Raw genomic sequence first — 17,131 nt, forward strand, 5'->3', positions numbered from 1 at the left:
AGTACACGGGCCCTTCCAGACGCGACACCTGACAAGTTTTCTATATATTTTGTTTTTTTTTTTTTGCAAATTTCTTTCGGTTTGTAGAAAATGAAAATTCGTGTGCTTGGCAGCCGCTTGATGGCTGGCAGTAGATTGGTTTTGGATGCGGTGGCAACTTTGTTCAGCTGTCAGCGGCAGAGCAAACTCCATCCGGATTGAATTTGTTTTTATAATAATTAGTACTCACCTCAGCAGACTACAGGTCCAAATGCTTCTCAGCCGTTCCCAGGCAGCGGTAAGACCGGGCAACTGCAGTCGTCCTCCAAGCGGGGGCAATGGGCCACCGCCCCTGCCACTGTCACACGATCTGTGTCAGTCGCTTGAGGCACACTCTGATTGCCGCCGGAGCCACCCAGCCATCTGCGATACGTGTGCTCCGGCTCCGTGTTCCAGAACTTGTGAAAGGAATGGGCGGCTGAAGGTGCAGCAGCTCCCTGGCGTAGTCCTGGGGCCTGGCCTGATGCAGCCCGGCGGCTGGCAAGGCCACCACTCCGAGTGCCTGCAGGCAGTAGCCCAGTATCATGTCATCCGGGGCGTTGGCACTCGGCAGCTGCAGTGCTCCAGCACGAGCCGCACCAGGGGCAGGCTGAGCACAATTCCCGCTCCTCCCGTGTGGTAGTTGAAGCCATCTGGGGCGTACAGACGATACCCGTAGCGTTCCCCAGATAGATATGCTCCGTGTGATTGTAGCCATTCAGCAGGGCGCTCAGCCGAGGCACGCTGCAGGGCATGTGCGGATGAGAGAGAGAGCAAAGGGAATTGCAGTTGGAAGGATGAGTGCGATTTATCAATACAAATATTTTAATTGAATGCGCCGTCATGCGATTAAGCCGGAAAATAAAAATATCTCAACTGAGAGTCAAGGTGGAGGATCGACTGAGTGGTGTTCTGCACTTAAATCGATGGAAAAGAATCTTTTAAAGTAATCTGAATGTGTATTGTAATGTGAATTTAAGGACATACGAGTATGTTTGTTTCTTTGCCCCAATCAGAAGAACCTCCAGCCCTAGACCATAAATTAATGTTGGGTTTCCTTTTGATATCAAACTATCTTTCTAATGCTAGTAGATCAACTAACAATCAAACCCATCGGTGGTAATAGGCATACATAAGCCCACCCCAACGGCTCCCGCAGTGACTTACCTAAGCAGCGTATCATCATCGACGAGCATGAGCCAGCGTATGTCCCTCTGTTCGATGATATCCTTGAGGGATAATTGTAAAATTGCCAATGTTTTGGCACAATGTCCAGTCTGAACATTGGGTATCCCAGTGCTGATTGTCGGTATGCCGACTTCTGTTGCGGTTTAGAGAAGCAGGCACGGAGTGCGATGGCACGGAGTGCGGGTGGGAAGAGGAAGCCAGGGGGCAGGAGACAGACAGGAGACAGGAGGGAACACACAAAGTCAATCAATGAATATTCAATAAGTTCGACTGCTCGCTGAAGGGTGATGCTGCGATGGGGGAAAACTGTAGCATTGGGGATACTCGTACGAGCAGATGAGGACCGAAAAGCACAGATCCAGTGTGGATAGTATGTGTATTTTTGTGTGCCTGTCACTCCGCCTCATCGTGTTTTTGTTAATGCCCCACGCACACACACATGTACATACGTAGCACACATGGGTAAATATTCGCATGTATGTACGTATGGGTTGTACAACGATGGCTGCCATTTCCCCTTCCGGCATCACCCTCATTTGCTTTAATTGCCCTCTCATTGTCAACGGGGGGACAGTCGTCGGCGACGGACGGAACGGCCGCTTACCTGCCACATCGCTGTAGTATCTACGGTGCCGGGCGTCGGTCGCCCAGGTGCGTTCGATGATTGGTATACGTTCCTTATGGAATTTTGCACAGGTCTTGATTGCAAAATAGATGTGCGATCCTGTTGTGTGCACCTGCTGTGGCACAGGAGTGCAGTAGAGAATCGGAATCAAGTTGAAGTTGATAGAGAATTTATGGTTATAGAGGTTTCAAATGCTAATTGCTTGGGGTGCTCGTCGTGTTATGAGTCCGTTGTTATGAGGAGGAACCCAATGGAATGGAATGTACTTGTGAGTGCTTTGAAATTCAAGAATTCAGAAAAGAAAGCACAATATGTTCTCGCTGCCTGATGTGCAGAGGTGCAAAAACAAATAAGGGAATCGAAATATTGACAAAATAGCAAGCAGAATCGGAGACTTCATCTTAATCAAAGCCCCCTTTAGAAATGGTATGTTAAATCCACACACAATCACTAACGGGGAAACAGGAAGCGTACAGGCAGCATAAATAAACTTACCCCTTGCAGGCGAGTCTCCAAAGTCGATGGCAGGACAGCAAACATCTCTGGCTTTGCATATAACAAACAAGGAACGGGCTTGCTCGTTCCCGTCTCGGGGGAGGAGTGCAGGAGTGCAGTGGGACAAATGTAGGCAGCAGTTTTCAAAATGATTTTCCGCTCCAAGGTTTCGCCTTCGGGGCCACCGATAGGGTCCTCCTTTAGCCCCCGGTCCGTGTCAGGTGTTAAGTTGTCGAATATGAAGCGGGCCAGCTCATGAGAGGCGTCTATGGCGAACTCACTGTGCCGGGTGGCATTCTGGGCACTAAGAGCAACAAGTTCCGCCAGCCTGTGTTAATGGATGTTTCATTATGAGTTATGGATGGTAGCCAAAGCAACACCGTCTCGAAGGCATTACCTGCGCAGCAGAACACCTGTGAAAACAACACCGGCACTGAGCAGGGGATACGGGAACCATCTGGGATTCTTGTAGTGTGCAAAATGATGCACAATCGTGGCCTCCGTGTCGTACAAGGCATGGCCGTAGTAGGCAGCCTGAAAGTCAATATTGAGCATAGTTTAATCCCAGGAGGAAGGACAACTCACCTCCATTGGGTCCTGGCTGTGGAGCTGCTCGAGCAGGCCACGCAGCGAGGCCACATGCGTGTTGTGTTGACACCAAATAATCCATTCCGTGCGCGCATTTAGCAAACGTGTCTGGCCTGGCAATGCGTCCAGCAATGTCCAATAATTGAATAGCTCATGCATTATGTGGAACCTGAGGACATAATCCCCGGGGATGACCCCCGCCAGGTGTTGGTGCTGCTCCCGCAAACTGTCGAACAACGCAAAACATCCTTCCTGCGACCGACGGGGAAGCGGTGGACAGGCAATGACCACGAGTACCTCTCCAGCTCCAGCTCCAGCCCCAGCCGCAGTCCCAGCCTCTGTCCTGCCATGGCAACAGCTTAAAACACCAAAGCCACACCACCACACGGTACCAACTAGGCATAGTTTTGGACACTATTTATACGAGTACATATTAGAAATCACATTTTTAAACAAACTAATCTGAACAGATCTCAATAGTAATCATCCGTTGCCAAGCACGACTGCATTAATGAACGTGCGAAAACGTACTGAAGCAATGTGATTTTAATTTTGGCGCAAAAGGCTACGGACTATTCGGACTGTGGACTGTGTGGGGGGAGGGGGCCTGTGCGTAGTCCAAGGCGCAGGCGCCTGCTGGAAACTGATTTTATGAATGAAAACAGGCTGGCTGCATGCAACAGTTGGAGGGAGGGGGTGGGGCGCCAACATAAACATTAGAAAGCAGCAGCTGTCCTTATAATTCGAGATAAGTTTAACCTTATTTTGATTATATTTGGAATAGTGCTCGTAGGTCACATTGAATATATATTTAGAAGATTATATGTATAGAGGAATAATAAAAGAATACTATTAATGCATTGGCGATGCCAGTCGCGTCGTTGTCTGCATGTTGTTGCTGCGATTATTCGACTTGAGCCGCAGCTCATTCACATGCTTGAAGAGAAGATCCTGCTTGGAGAGCAGCTCGCGTGTGCGTTGGCACCCATGCTGGGGTGCACACAGTCCCGGATTCCAGCGGCAGTATAGACCCTTCCATAGCCGCACGGCCCGCACACTGGCAATGGGGCGCAATACAAGCTCAGCGCCGTGCGTGAACGAGGGGAATAGGGGATTTAAATACTGATCCAACGAGGAGTTAATGTGCGTCCAAAGGGATGTAGTCTTGTGCTTAAGATCTGCAAGAAATATGTCCTCCATAATGATGTATATAATAAGTTGAAACGAACTTACCCTCGGCCACACGCTCGGCTTCCGTGTTGCAAAGGAAGGTGCCGAATCGACATGAATACAGATGATCCACAATGGTTATAAGGAAATGCTCATTAAACTCGAAGGCGTTGTTGAACTGCTGGCCCACCTGCCACACACTGTCAATGAACTGCAGGAAAACCGGCGAGCGATCGGCATCGGAATGCTTGTTGTCGCCATGGCCAACGCGCTGCTGGAACTTGTGGCCGAAGGACAGCCACTCCTTCTCGATGAGCACCTCAAAGCCGCGAACAGTGCGATAGTGAGGGTCCAGCAGGAGCATGGAGAGCGCAGTCAGCTGCGCCGTGCGGTCCCAGCCATCGGAGCAGTGCACCACCACCGAAGTGCTCATGGTCTCCACCTTGTCGACTATCCGCACAGCTCCGGCCAGGACGCATCTGATGTGCTTAAGCCACAGGGTGTTGTCGATGGCCGATTGCCATTTTGAGTCGTCTGTAGTGGGGAAACATGCCTCCTTTACCTTGCGCAGACTCTCTCGCATCACGTGAATGTTGTGGATGTTCAGGAAATTTATCTCAACATTCTTGTATGCATCCTCCGACTCATAGCCGCCACCCTTGGCCTTATTGGCAATGGCATTGGCGCTAGGTCGCGCATCCATAATCGTCAACTTGTCCGACTGAGCATTGGCCTCCATAATGTAGCTTAGGTAGGTCTCATCGTCCGCATTCCTTTTGCCACTCACACCCACCAAGGGCTGGGAACAGCGTGTTATGGTTGCCTGGGTTCTGGGGTTCATCCACGAGAGCACTGGCAGACGACATCGGGAACGGAATTGCGCCACGCGACGCAGAAAGTCATCGGATGCAGCCTTGGGCACCGCCCAAACAGCAGGATAGCTGTCGCAAACGGCATAGGCTTCGTTTATCTTGGTGGCCCTCCACATGTCGTTAGGCACGCCCAGGCGACGCAGCTCCGCAAGGGGTTCGTACACTGCCCAGCCGTCCCAGCCTCCGCTGCCGTTCACAGCGTTGGCCGCGGCATGGGCAAAGGCGAAGAGACGGCCGCTGTAGGAGAGCGGAAATGCATTCGTCTGCAGCTTCTCAAACACCGTTCTGCGTGAATGATTCTGCTGCTTGTGCGCAAAACGCAGATTCCTCATATCTTTGCAGAATATCTCAATGCCGTACGAGTTCTCGCCGCGCGACGTGGCACCACCAATCTTCTCCACTCGCGCAATCACGCCCAACGGAACATCGACCACAACGGGCGGCCCTTGATCCCTCAGAGGCAGCGAACGGAAGTACAAGCGATAGTTCGTTATGGTCAATGCTCCGAAGACGGGTCCCCGGTAGGGGCAGACGTAAGTAACATCGTTTTTCTGATCCTGATCCTCTTCACCGTCCAAGTAGGCGAAGGGTGTGTCCCTCAGTCCACCATTTTCGCCGCCCCCGTGTTTTGAGCCAAGGGAACTCGACTTGGAACTGCTGTCCAGCGAGTTGCTACTGGCCGTTTTCGATGCCAACTTGTCGGCCAGACTTGAGGAAGGATCCATTGCGCGATGGACACGAGTAGTGTATGTTTGTTGTTTTGTTTTGTTTGTTCAACAAATTTGTAAATCTAAATTTAATGCAAATTCACTCGAATTAGTGATGGGTCATTGGACTGCAAAACTATCGGTGAAACTGTCAACTTGTTCCAAAATAACAAATAAACGATTACAAATTCAAATGTATTACGATTTATTACGATAATTCCGCGTCTCGTTTTAACTTTACGCGCATTTCGGTAGTCAACGAAAACATCGGTCCATGTCCTGGCACAATGTGATCACACAAAAGACCCATTTTGCTTCGCTCCACGCGCTGACTGTTTTCATCCTCGCTGCCTGCGTTCCTCCAAATGCTGTCATCCTCCACATCCTCCCGGCGCTCGAAGAGATCTCCAGCAATACCAACCGTGCCGCCAAGCTGAGTGCTTTGCACGATTACAGAAACACAGCTAAGCGTATGCCCGGGTGTCCGCTTGACCACAACCTCGCCATTTGTATCCAATTGTTTTTTCTCGTTTATGTCGCCGCTTGAAAGATGGTCAAAGTATAGATCACGGTTGGAGGCACAAGCTCCTACCATATGAATGCGCGCCTTCTTAAACAAGTAATTGCATCCAATGTGATCAGAGTGTCCGTGGGTACAGACGACAACATGTATGTCCTCGACTTCCAGACCTTGGTGCCGCAGCAGAGATTGCAACAGGTCGCCGTCCCAAGCTGTCATAGTGTCCACGATGATATTTTGGCCGTCTCTGCAGCGGATCAGCGTGCAGGTGCAGTTCGCTCTCATGGCAGTCTCATCATTTTCATCCTCGTGGGAGTAACCAGGCTGGAGCACAATTACCTGGTTTTTCGCCGGTGCCGTCATTTGTCTGAAATTTTGTCTTTTAATCGAGTTTGCAGCTCTGATTTTGCTACGAACAGCTGACTAAATAGAAAAATAATTGCAAAAGGAAGAAGAACAACAGACCTGCACTGGGGGTGGGTTCGTCCGAAAACGGCATCTGGACAGATGTCGGCAGCTATCAGGCCATCATTCGGGCCCGAGTCGATGGCAATGATAGCGTGGAGCTGGCCTATAAGCTGGAAGGAGTTTCAGCGCTGGCCCTGGACCAAGTGCGATATGTTCTACTACGCCCATGGCAAGCGAATCAATGGAAAGAACAAGTAAGCAACCATATTGGACACCTCGGGACACGTGCTGTCTCCTGTTCCCTCTCTACAGAAAAACCCTTGCTTGCATGCATACCCCGCAGGTGAACAACCTTACCGCCTAGGGAGGATTTGTGTACTGGCTGGACGACAAGACCGGACTGGAGCGGATCACTGTCAACGGAGAGCGGTCGTTCCGCGGAGCTGCACCGTGTGAGGTGTGACATGCAGTACTCAGGATCTCTGCTCGTGCCCGAAGCATCTGATGCTACTGGAGGACAAGGAAAACTACAGCGTGTAGCCGGCCAGATAATTTTAAGTGGCGGGAGCAACAACGACCAACAGCCTTCTGGCGCAGTGACAAAGTTACTGCCCGGCGGATCAGTTCAGCTGACAGTCAGCCGAGTGCAGCGACAAGGCTCTGATCTGCGATGGTACCACCTGCGACAACTGTGACAATGCCCACGATGAGGCCGACTGCTGCAAGCGGCCATGAGACTTTCAGTGTCCCATCAACAAGGTGAGTGGAAAGAAACGATATCTGCCCAAGTTCTTAAACTAACATGTCCTACTCCCCCTTTCTACAGCTTTGCATATCGGCCGCGAGCCAAAGTATCGAGCTCTAATGGCTCCATCGAATAAGTTGGGACTTGTCGCCATGTCGTATAAAATTATGTGGGCATGGCTAAATGTTCTATATAGCTAGTAATATTCGACGAATATCAAAAAACGACGAATATGTAAAATATAACTTGAATTCGTCAGTATATTACGGTATATTTTGAAAATGAGGCGGTATGTTTCGGTATATTTCTGAGGGTCGGACGGTTATATTTATCGATAAATCTGCGGTCACACTGTTCCTTAGTCTAATTGAAATGTACTTAATTTCGCACCGCGAGCGCAATGGAAGCACGTGCAACATGTATTACAATGCGTCAACTACTGCTGTTACGAAGGCATGTCAATATTGGGGCAAAGCCGCCTATACACACAGTGGTGGCACTGCCGGCAAATCGGATCCACCTTCAATATTACTCCCGGCGGATGGAAAGTGCCAACTCCAAGGGGCGACTATCGGACAGAAGAGAAGAGGCGGTCAACAAAGAGGATGCAGTCATGATACGCCTAAGGGAGGCAAAGAGCAGCGAGGAGCTCATGGAGATGATCGCAAGGGACACCTTGGAGCGGCACCATCTGGTGGAAAGCCTTTCCCTGCTGTGGCTGCACTATCTGAACTTGGGTACGCCAGAAAGATATGCTCTTACAGATCGTGTTCACAAAGAAGTACTCCAGCGGATAGATCCTCATATAACCCACATGGATATTAATGAACTAAGCTGCAGTTATCTATATTTACGCAAGATGCATATACCTAATAGTGAATCCACCGTGGAGACCATCCTGGGACGTGCATTAAAAGCAATTGATACGAAGGACCAGGGAGAGCTTGTTCCCCTGACAGCACTATCCCGCCTGTCTGTGGGAATCAATTTGGAACGTGACTTCTTTACGCCGCTCGTGTGCCGCAACTTTATGCCGCATCTGGAGAAGCACATATCCCAGTGCGATAGCGAGGAACAAGTCCGTCTGCTCTCCACTTGTCTCTTTCAGCTCCACCAGTTGATCGACGAGGAGCTGCTCAAGGACTACAAGCAGAGAGTGAGCGAGCTGCTCCAACGCGGCGTCCTCAGCTGTGATACACCCAAAGCCTTGCTGAAGCTGCTCCATATGCTGAATATTCGAGTGTGGTCACAACGTCACACAGAGATAATAAGGGAAATCCTTCTGACATTGCGACCATGCCTATACCAATTGGAAGCTGGGGATATAAAGAGCATCTGTCGTACGTTTCTTCATCACCAGGAGCCCGCTGAACTGATGCAGCCACTGAAAGAGGCTACAGAGAAATTACTAGAAAATGAATGCACTCCAGATGCCCTCTCCTGTGCCGTGCCGTTTGCCGAACCCCTCCAAAGGGAAATGTATCTGAAACTATTTCACAAGTTGCTATATTCTGACGCCGCTTGGCTTCTGCCCAATGCGAGCAACCACTTCTTCAGTGTCCTGCGAACATTGAAAATATCCGATTTGCCTTATTGCAACACGTACTGGTCGGGTGTCATCCGAGAACTGGACTCCAGCCCAGAGGAGCAGACGCACCTTAGATTCCTGGGCCATTGCCAGCGCTATATGAACTTCAATAACAACTTGGGCGGGACCTATCGCCATTTCAATGTGGAGCGGAAATTGAGTAGAATGTGCATGAGTGCAATAGAGGAGGATATAGCTGGCAGGCTGCCGAACAAGGTGGCCCGCTTAGCTGCCTTTGTGATAGCCTATGGACACACTCAGATGTCCTGGAAGAAGTTTCCCAACATTCTAATGAGCAAAATAGTGACCATGGCTCCGCAATTCGACATCCAGGATTGTTTTGTGCTTAGTCGGGGGATGCAAATAGCCTGCGAGCTAAGATTTCGTCAGGATACACCTGCTTTGGTGGCCATGCAGCTATCTACGATGGATAGCATTCTCATTGGATGTGCGGAGCGGCATTTGGCCAATGCAGAACGAGAGCCACTAACTGCGAGTGAGCTCAGCATCATTATACGGACCCTGAGCCATAGGAAAAGTAAGTGGAACAATAGATAAAAAACAATACAGAAGAAGTCATATTTTCTATCATTCCAAAGCCCTTAAGAACACCATGGTCTATATGCAGGCCCTATCGCTGTATAAGACGCTACATTGCAAGGATCTCAGTTCGCGAGTGGTTCGTGATATGGCGTACAACTTCAATGCCTCGCATTTCTTTGTTCCCGAGCTGCTGGAGTCAATGTTTGGCTACGTTTCGGAACAGCACGAACACATCACAGGCGACACCGTGGAGAAGGTGCTGACTTGTTCCTATAACCTGGGATACACGCCCGCCTCACTGCAGACATTGGAACGGGCTGCCAGTGTGTTACTAAGGTGAGAAGGAAGCCTTTCTATCGTTCAACCAAATAAGACGAACACATTCTTTATAGAGACTTTGATCAGATGAGTGGGCTGTCGTTGGTGCAGGCCTGTCTGGCGTTGTGCTTCTACAAGACCATACCGGATGAGCTGATTAATCAAGTATTCTGCGTGAAATTCATTCAACGCATCGAGGATGAGATACAGGTCTGCTATTCGAAGGCAACCTATCCGGAAAGGGTCCTCAATCTAGTCATGCAGCTGAATCGCACTGTCTGCTTGGACTTACCGGAGGCGAATGTGCCCTGGTTTCAACAGAACTACATCGAGGCACAGATCAGCAAGAGTAAATATACATGCATATAATTTTTTTAAAGGTATTCTTTGATTAAAAGGAATAATTCATGTTAGAGTCCCCTCATCCCCGAGCCTTTGGCAGAGAAGTGAAACATTTACTGAAGAATTTACTCACAGACGACAAGTATTTCCGCTGCAATCACACCACGCCATATGGCTATCAGATCGATTTTGTGATACATTTCGATCGGGATAAGAAACCTATGCCAGCACCACCACTAGAGGTCACAATGTTGGATCGCATAACCAAGTAGGCATATATTTATATAACTAAAAATATGTGAAAACTTTATACTTGCGATCTTTTGCAGGGTAGCAATATTGCTACTGAGATTGGACTCCTTCTGTGAGAACGATCTAACTGCTTTGCGGGGTCCCGAATCGTTGAAGATTAAGCATCTCGAGATGATGGGCTACAAGGTGCTGCACATAAACGAGCACGACTGGAACTCCAAGTACATGATGGCACCGGGCGCCAAGGCAAACTATCTTAAGTGCTTGTTACAAATTACACATTAGGTTTGATTTCCACTGGGGTTTTTCATTGTATAATTGTATACTATGTATAGGTTGACATACTCTGTATGGAGAGTACTAGTAAGATAGTATTTAATAGATTATAAATACATTTAATGTATCTGAATGTTGTGTATTTCGTATACGTTTCGTGTTTCGTTTGTGATGTTTAATGATCGTTTGACTTGACACACCAATTGTAGGCATTGTTGAACATTAGCTGCCATGGGCTCTCATCCTGAGTGGCAGCCACCTCGAAGCCAGGAGGAACATACGGCCACTGGTACATGGTGCTGCAACGTTCGGGATGTGGCATCAATGCCAGATGGCGACCATCCGGTGAGCAGAGACCTGCAATGCCCTGGGGACTGCCATTGGGATTCATCGGATACAGTTCTGTGGGTGAACCAACATCATCCACATACTGCAGTGTCACCAATTGCTCTGCCTGCAGTTGGTCTACCAGCTTCTCTGAGCGGAAGGCAAAGCGTCCTTCGCCATGGGCCACCCAACAGCCCAGTACCAGATCCTGCATGTTGGCCATCATGATTGAGCGATTAGCTGGTATCTTAACGGTAGACCAGCGGCACTCAAATCGCTGTGAACGATTGTGCAGCAAGGCCACATCGGGATCTTCGCCAGCCGAGCTGCCTGCTGGACGGCCCACAAAGCCAATTAAAGTCATCAACTGACAGCCATTGCAAATGCCCAAGGAGAAGACGTCCTGTCGCTGTTTGAAGGCTTCGAACTGCGGCTGGAGCAGACGACTGTGCAGAATGTTGGCGGCCCAGCCCTTGGCAGAACCCAAAGTATCAGCATAGCTGAAACCTCCAGGAAAAATCACACCTCGATACTGAGACAAGGTGGCGGAGCCTGCATAAAATAATTAGATTTGATTATGTAGAACTACTGCAGACTGCGTTTGGGTATGTATCTCTCACCTCCTATAAGATCTGACATGGTGACATCATGTACCTCGAAGTTAGCCTTCAGCAGACAGGCCATCATTTCACGTTCACTGTTCACGCCCTCCTCCCGTATGACAGCCACGCGAATCTTCTGGGAAGAACGGGCTAGAGCCAGCTCGAAGCTCAGATTCGCGGGTCCCTTGTACTGCGGCGCGTGACGATAGTCCAGACTATCGTATTCCGCCTGGGCACAAATCGAGTTGGACTGAAGTTTTTCCAGCTCGTAGCTGGTGCATTCCCACTGTCGGTATAGCTGACGCAGAGGTTGACCCAGCAATTGATCGTCTCCCTGTTTGATTAATACTCTGGAATCGAGGCCAAATCCTTTGGTGGCACCCAGATAATAGTTGGGCACTCCAGCGTCGTTGTAGATGGAACGAACGGTCTTCAAATCCGACTCCAGGAGCTCCACTACCCAACCACATTCCTCGGCAAAGAGCAGAGCCAGCTCTGGCCGTTTAATCTTCACAGCAGCCACATCATATTTCTCAAGCTTCGACATCGGTTCGGCTATGTCCACTTCCAGACCACTCAATCCTCCAATGGCCATCTCTATGAGGCACACGAGAAGACCTCCATCACTGATATCATGACCAGCCAGGATGCGACCTTGTCCTAGCAATGATTGAGTTAAAGCAAAGGCCAGGGCCAGGACATCACTCTTCACCAGGTTCGGCGATTCCTTGCCTTGCTGTGAGTAGGCTTGTGCCAGAGCAGAGCCCCCCAGTCGGAGGCATCCCTCAATGTTGATCCACAGCAGCACTGTGTTCTTGCCCGCCGCGGGACCCTTGAGGTCGGGAGTGGCTTTTATCTTCACATCGGGACAAGGAGCGTAGGTGGATATGACCAGAGTGCCAGGAGATTTAATTGTCGCTCCGCCCACTTTGGCAGCCATGGACAAGGAGTCCTTACCGCCATCGATGGCTATGTGCAGCTCCTCAAGAATCTGGCAGAGCTCCTGGCAGGCATCGTACATTTTGGCTCCCTCGCCGGGCAACTTTGCAGCCCACATCCAGTTGCCAGAGCACTTGACGTCCGCCAGTTCGCTTATCTTCACAAATACGAGGTTACTCAGAGCCTCGGCCACACTCATTCTGGCCATGGCAGCAGGATCGAGAAGTCCCTTGAGAGGCTGTGTGCCTATGGAGGTGGCAATGCCCGAAGTGCTGAAGTGGGACACAGTGGTCAGGGCGTAGTCGGCCAGTGGGGCCTGCAGAGGACCCACACACTGCTGCTGAGCTATCAATCCGCCGACACAGCGATCCACTTTGTTGGTTAGGAAGCGTTTGCTGCCCACCGCAACCAAACTGAGTACCCTTTCCAAGGCTTCGTCCAAGCGTACATCCTTGGGAAGATCCAAATCCTGCAGTCGTGTCGCCTCCCGGGTCAAATCATATGTCCTCTTGGGCATGTCACCCAGGACGTGCTTCAGTTCCAAGTCAAATGGAGCTGGTTTGCCTCTTACGGCAGAGAGAGCCTCTTCCATATCCTTTGGAGCCTCCTCTTCCACCAATGTGACACGTCCATCGCCCGTCACCACGCCTACAAAGCTAATGGGGCAGCGTTCACGTTTGCAAATCCTTTCCAAGACCCCCCGGTGCTCTGCTTTGCAGAGGATGGCATTGTTCTCCTGGTACTCGGCACCCCAAAGCTCCAGAGCCGTAATGGTGGGATCACCCAACTGAAATTCCTTTGAGAAGATAATGGCTCCAGCGAAACCTGGCTCCACTAGCTCTTTCAGCACATTGCCGTTACCGCCGGCTCCCTGATCGTGTATGGCCAGAATGGGATTACGCTCGCCCATCTCAAGACAGGCACGCACGACGCGATTCAGCTTGTTTTCCATTTCGGCATCACCTCGCTGCACGGCATTGAAATCCAATTCGGCGTCTCCGGAGCCCTGAACCTCCACCGAGCTTGCCGCACCGCCGCCGACACCGATCCTATAGACCGGTCCTCCGATCTTGGCCAACAGTTGGCCGCGAGCTGGCGGCAGCTTCTCACGCATAGAGGCGGGCATGGTGCCCAGTCCGCCGCTGAACATGATCGGCTTCACATACTCATCCCGCTGGCTGGCATCTGCAGCATTCTTGAGGCCATAAGATAGAGCGAAGCCAGAAATCACTGGCTCCCCGAACTTGTTGCCATAGTCGGAGGCTCCATTACTGGCCTCGATGAGGATCTGGAGCGGTGACGCAAACGTAGACGGATATATAAAGGCCGAAGTCTCGTAGGGCTGCTTATAACCTGCAAAGAAAAGAAATTTCAGAACATTTTTGAAATTTTTTTAAAATTTTTAATTAACATTTATTAGCGACGGTCAATCTTGAGCCTGGTTTACAATTAATTCATGTCGATCGCTTAAAACCACATATCGATAAAACCGGATGTGTGTTGAGAAAGTAAACGTGTAAGGTTTTAATTTAAGTTCAATTACGCTTAAAATTCACAGTTTAATCTGCATTATTTGATTAAAATATATGTATATACATATATATGTATATACAGCAAATATTTTGACCAGATTATATTGTAAAATATATTCCACAAATAGTTAACCAGAGATAAGATCAACAAATCGGCAACAAATGTAAAGGTAATTGTATGTATGTACATATAAATATGTGTCTTATTTTCGTTTTGCAGATACATTCAAAAATTTGAAAATGGATCAGGACCTTTATCTACTATTGGGAGTAGGCAAAAGAGCCACAGAAGATGAGATCGCAAAGGCCTATAGGCGTATGGCACTGATATACCATCCGGACAAGAACGATCATCCCGAGTCTGTGGAGCATTTCAAGAAGATACGAGCTGCCTTCGACGTGCTGTCCAACAAGTGGACTCGAGCAGACTATGATAGACAACATAGAACAAAGCCAAAGCCTGAAAATCGGAAGCCGACACATAGCACCACTCAACAGAGCACGGCACTGAATATATTCCCTACCCTTTGTGTCATTGGTGGAGCCATTTTCGGCGCGGCTATAGCCATCTCTACCAACAAATGGTTCAACAGTGAGGAATCGGAAGGCAGCGATAAAGAATCGAAAAACGACAAATAAATCTGTTTAACTTATACCAAAACTCAAGTGAAAATATATGTCAGTATCTGCCTTCTAAAATGAATCTTGCTATATCCTTGCAATTCCAAATTCATTTACTTACCAGGAATGTGAAGCGAACCCACGCAATAGCCGGCGGTTCCAGCAATGGGAATACCTCCTCTACCCACGCCTTGTACGTCGCGCAGTCGACCGCCTGTGCCAGTGGTAGCTCCACTGAATGGCGCCACAGCCGTGGGCATGTTGTGTGTCTCTGCTGTGAAGATAAGGTCCGATTGGACGGTCGCCAGACGAACCGGTCCTGGAGATGAAACTGTGGAGGGCTGCAGGGTGTCGTGCTTGAAGCCCTGCATGGCGCTGCTGTTGTCGCTGAATTTGATTGTGTTGTTGGGATTTGTGTGCAACTGTGTGTCCATTATCATACGTATCAGGGACTTTGGCTGTTCCTCGCCGTCAATCACCATGCGACCGCGAAAGAACCAGTGCCTGGAGTGCTCGCTATTGCTCTGGGCACAGTCAAACAGCTCCACAGTGGTGGGATTCCTCTTCAGGGTCTTGCCGAAAAGATCGTGATAGTAGTCCAAATCGTAATCGGTAAAGGCCAAACCAAGCTCCTGGTTAATTTTCTGCAGAGCGGCTCGACCCTGCTCCAGGACGGGAACAAAGTGCCAGTCTGCCTGCGAAATTGGTAGCTGCTCGTCAAAGCTCTTTTTAGGAGTATTCTCCGCTGTGTACAGACAGTGTGTCATGCGATCTCCCAGCATCAACACATACTTGGACAGCTCCCTTGGCCCATCGTAGCCAAAGGTCAGCAGATAACGAGTCGAGGATTCAACGCGTTGCACCTCGGTGTAGCCGAGATTGTGGAAGATGTTCACACAGTTTGTGGAATATGGCGTGGAGAAGTTGAAACGAGGACCAATCTCCAAGAGAAGTTGCCGCTCATTATTGGCCACCTTCAAGATGGGCTGCTTGGTTAGACTCTTGCCACTGTCCATGGGCTGCTTGACCAGCCAGATTAGCAGCTCATCCAGCGTCATGGAGTGGTTCAACTCAGAAGTGTACTCCAGGTGATAGCAACGTTCCATTTGAACGGAAATCACACTGGGATCCTCCATCTGTACATGCCGAAGAACACTCAGCTGCTCGGCTTCATCGTAGGCCTTCACATCGTAGTAGCGTAGAATGACCATGTTGCAGTCCTGGAAGAGAATATGTTGGTATTGTACTACAGTCTAGAATTGATTTGGTTTATTTGATGCGTGCGTGCGCCTTGCTTTACGAATCGCGAGTGATCGTGGGCCTGAAGCCGTTGACAACCATACCAGTGCCTACGCTGGGGGTTATCAACAGCCGACACCTCCAACTCCACAGCAGCCCTGCTGCACCGCTCCCAGATCAGGTTACAGCCACCCGATCCGATTGGATCCGATGCAGCAGCAGTCGATGCACTGCCGTCACAACTTGTTTTTGCATCTCCTGCTTGGGGGCTCGCTGATAAGCCAGCGTCAACATATTTTCCATTGCAAACAGGTAAAATTCAATAAAACAAACCGTAATCGTACTGATATACATACCAGCAACAATTAACAAATCAACTAAACTAACCAAGATTAAAGCACAATAACAATAAAGTAAGCGTCGCGCGCACGTTGTGTTGTAGCTGAGAGAGAATCTAAGCGGACATGCTGGGTACTCTTGAAAACGCTTGGAATTATTCCAAATCGTGAATCAGATATTTCATGTGATGCTCAAACGCGCACCAGGTTGAGCGTGAATTAAAACTTGTTTATGGATTATATTACAACTTACAATTCTTAATCGTGGATATAGTTTTAGAAATTCCATAATGGCTGAGACCGCACCTCACCCCACTGTATATTGGCAATAGGCATTTGGCAATAGTAGAATTATTGAACTATTTGAATTAATTGAAGAGTATAAGTGAAGCCAGGTTACAAAATTACAGCTTTAGATCTGGTAAATTGGAAAAAGACGGGACGATACGTATTACTAGCTTTCATCGCCAGCAAAACAACCCAGCAACCCGTTATAAAAAATAGCCAACTGCGCAGCACTACAAAAGCCAGACGGAAAGAAAACACTTGACGAAATAAAAGCTTTCCATTGCACCATCCTCCTCCGTGGGACAGACGGTTATCAGCACGTGGGGTGGCAACAGAAACAAATCAATTAATTCGGCGCGCCTATAAGGCTGACGACGTCACAGGTTGTGGTTGGATTTCGACCTGTGCATACCTTTAAAGCAGATGCTATAAAAGAGAACAATTACGAAAAGAGCCAAAAACGTGTGGGGGGGAACCACTAATGCATCCCGCTCTCTCGGATTTTATTTATATGCCATTCAAAATCGTGGCAATTGCTACATTTAGCGGTCACTTCACTGCCGATACGCCATACATGAAATAATTAAAGC

The 17,131-nt window shown here is 49.2% G+C and overlaps 6 protein-coding genes across 7 annotated transcripts; 2 read left to right on the plus strand and 4 right to left on the minus strand.

The window, feature by feature from the left end:
* Nucleotides 1-257: 257 nt before the first annotated feature.
* On the minus strand, nt 258-3,346 carry LOC6589629 (beta-1,3-glucosyltransferase). Its single transcript, XM_026989252.1, is given in 10 exon segments — nt 258-448; nt 451-588; nt 591-701; nt 704-762; nt 1,186-1,339; nt 1,811-1,946; nt 2,327-2,654; nt 2,724-2,860; nt 2,912-3,272; nt 3,339-3,346. Coding segments are annotated over 10 exon segments (1,623 nt in total).
* Nucleotides 3,347-3,704: 358 nt separating this feature from the next.
* LOC113565871 (myotubularin-related protein 2-like) lies at nt 3,705-5,738 on the minus strand. The gene is made up of 2 exons (XM_026989231.1): nt 4,148-5,738; nt 3,705-4,092 (listed from the first exon to the last, which is right to left on the minus strand). Exons 1-2 carry the CDS (start codon nt 5,679-5,681, stop codon nt 3,767-3,769), a joined length of 1,860 nt encoding a protein of 619 aa, XP_026845032.1. The 5' UTR covers nt 5,682-5,738; the 3' UTR covers nt 3,705-3,766.
* Nucleotides 5,739-5,844: 106 nt separating this feature from the next.
* Nucleotides 5,845-6,679, minus strand: LOC113565881 (metallo-beta-lactamase domain-containing protein 1-like). Its single transcript, XM_026989243.1, has 2 exons — nt 6,649-6,679; nt 5,845-6,550 (listed from the first exon to the last, which is right to left on the minus strand). Exon 2 carries the CDS (start codon nt 6,544-6,546, stop codon nt 5,872-5,874), a length of 675 nt encoding a protein of 224 aa, XP_026845044.1. The 5' UTR covers nt 6,547-6,550; nt 6,649-6,679; the 3' UTR covers nt 5,845-5,871.
* Nucleotides 6,680-7,722: 1,043 nt separating this feature from the next.
* On the plus strand, nt 7,723-10,782 carry LOC113565875 (the record flags this gene model as incomplete). Its single annotated transcript, XM_026989235.1, is given in 6 exon segments — nt 7,723-7,759; nt 7,762-9,462; nt 9,524-9,803; nt 9,860-10,134; nt 10,200-10,395; nt 10,457-10,782. Coding segments are annotated over 6 exon segments (2,697 nt in total), but the record flags the coding sequence as incomplete, so codon positions are not given.
* LOC113565886 (phosphoribosylformylglycinamidine synthase-like) lies at nt 10,770-16,101 on the minus strand. Of its 2 annotated transcripts, XM_026989249.1 has the most exons (4): nt 16,020-16,101; nt 14,798-15,896; nt 11,603-13,876; nt 10,770-11,534 (listed from the first exon to the last, which is right to left on the minus strand). In XM_026989249.1, exons 2-4 carry the CDS (start codon nt 15,885-15,887, stop codon nt 10,831-10,833), a joined length of 4,068 nt encoding a protein of 1,355 aa, XP_026845050.1. In that variant the 5' UTR covers nt 15,888-15,896; nt 16,020-16,101; the 3' UTR covers nt 10,770-10,830. The 2 variants fall into 2 exon arrangements, with proteins under 2 accessions (XP_026845050.1, XP_026845051.1); XM_026989250.1 differs by lacking the exon at nt 16,020-16,101 and having other exon boundaries at nt 14,798-15,951.
* On the plus strand, nt 14,036-14,758 carry LOC113565887 (protein HLJ1-like). The gene is made up of 2 exons (XM_026989251.1): nt 14,036-14,039; nt 14,276-14,758. The coding sequence occupies exon 2, from the start codon at nt 14,296-14,298 to the stop codon at nt 14,692-14,694; it is 399 nt and encodes a 132-aa protein (XP_026845052.1). The 5' UTR covers nt 14,036-14,039; nt 14,276-14,295; the 3' UTR covers nt 14,695-14,758.
* Nucleotides 16,102-17,131: the final 1,030 nt, after the last annotated feature.

Source organism: Drosophila persimilis, unplaced genomic scaffold (assembly GCF_003286085.1).
Source record: "Drosophila persimilis strain 14011-0111.01,24,50 unplaced genomic scaffold, DperRS2 tig00000199-arrow-arrow-pilon, whole genome shotgun sequence".
Lineage (NCBI taxonomy): Eukaryota > Metazoa > Arthropoda > Insecta > Diptera > Drosophilidae > Drosophila > Drosophila persimilis.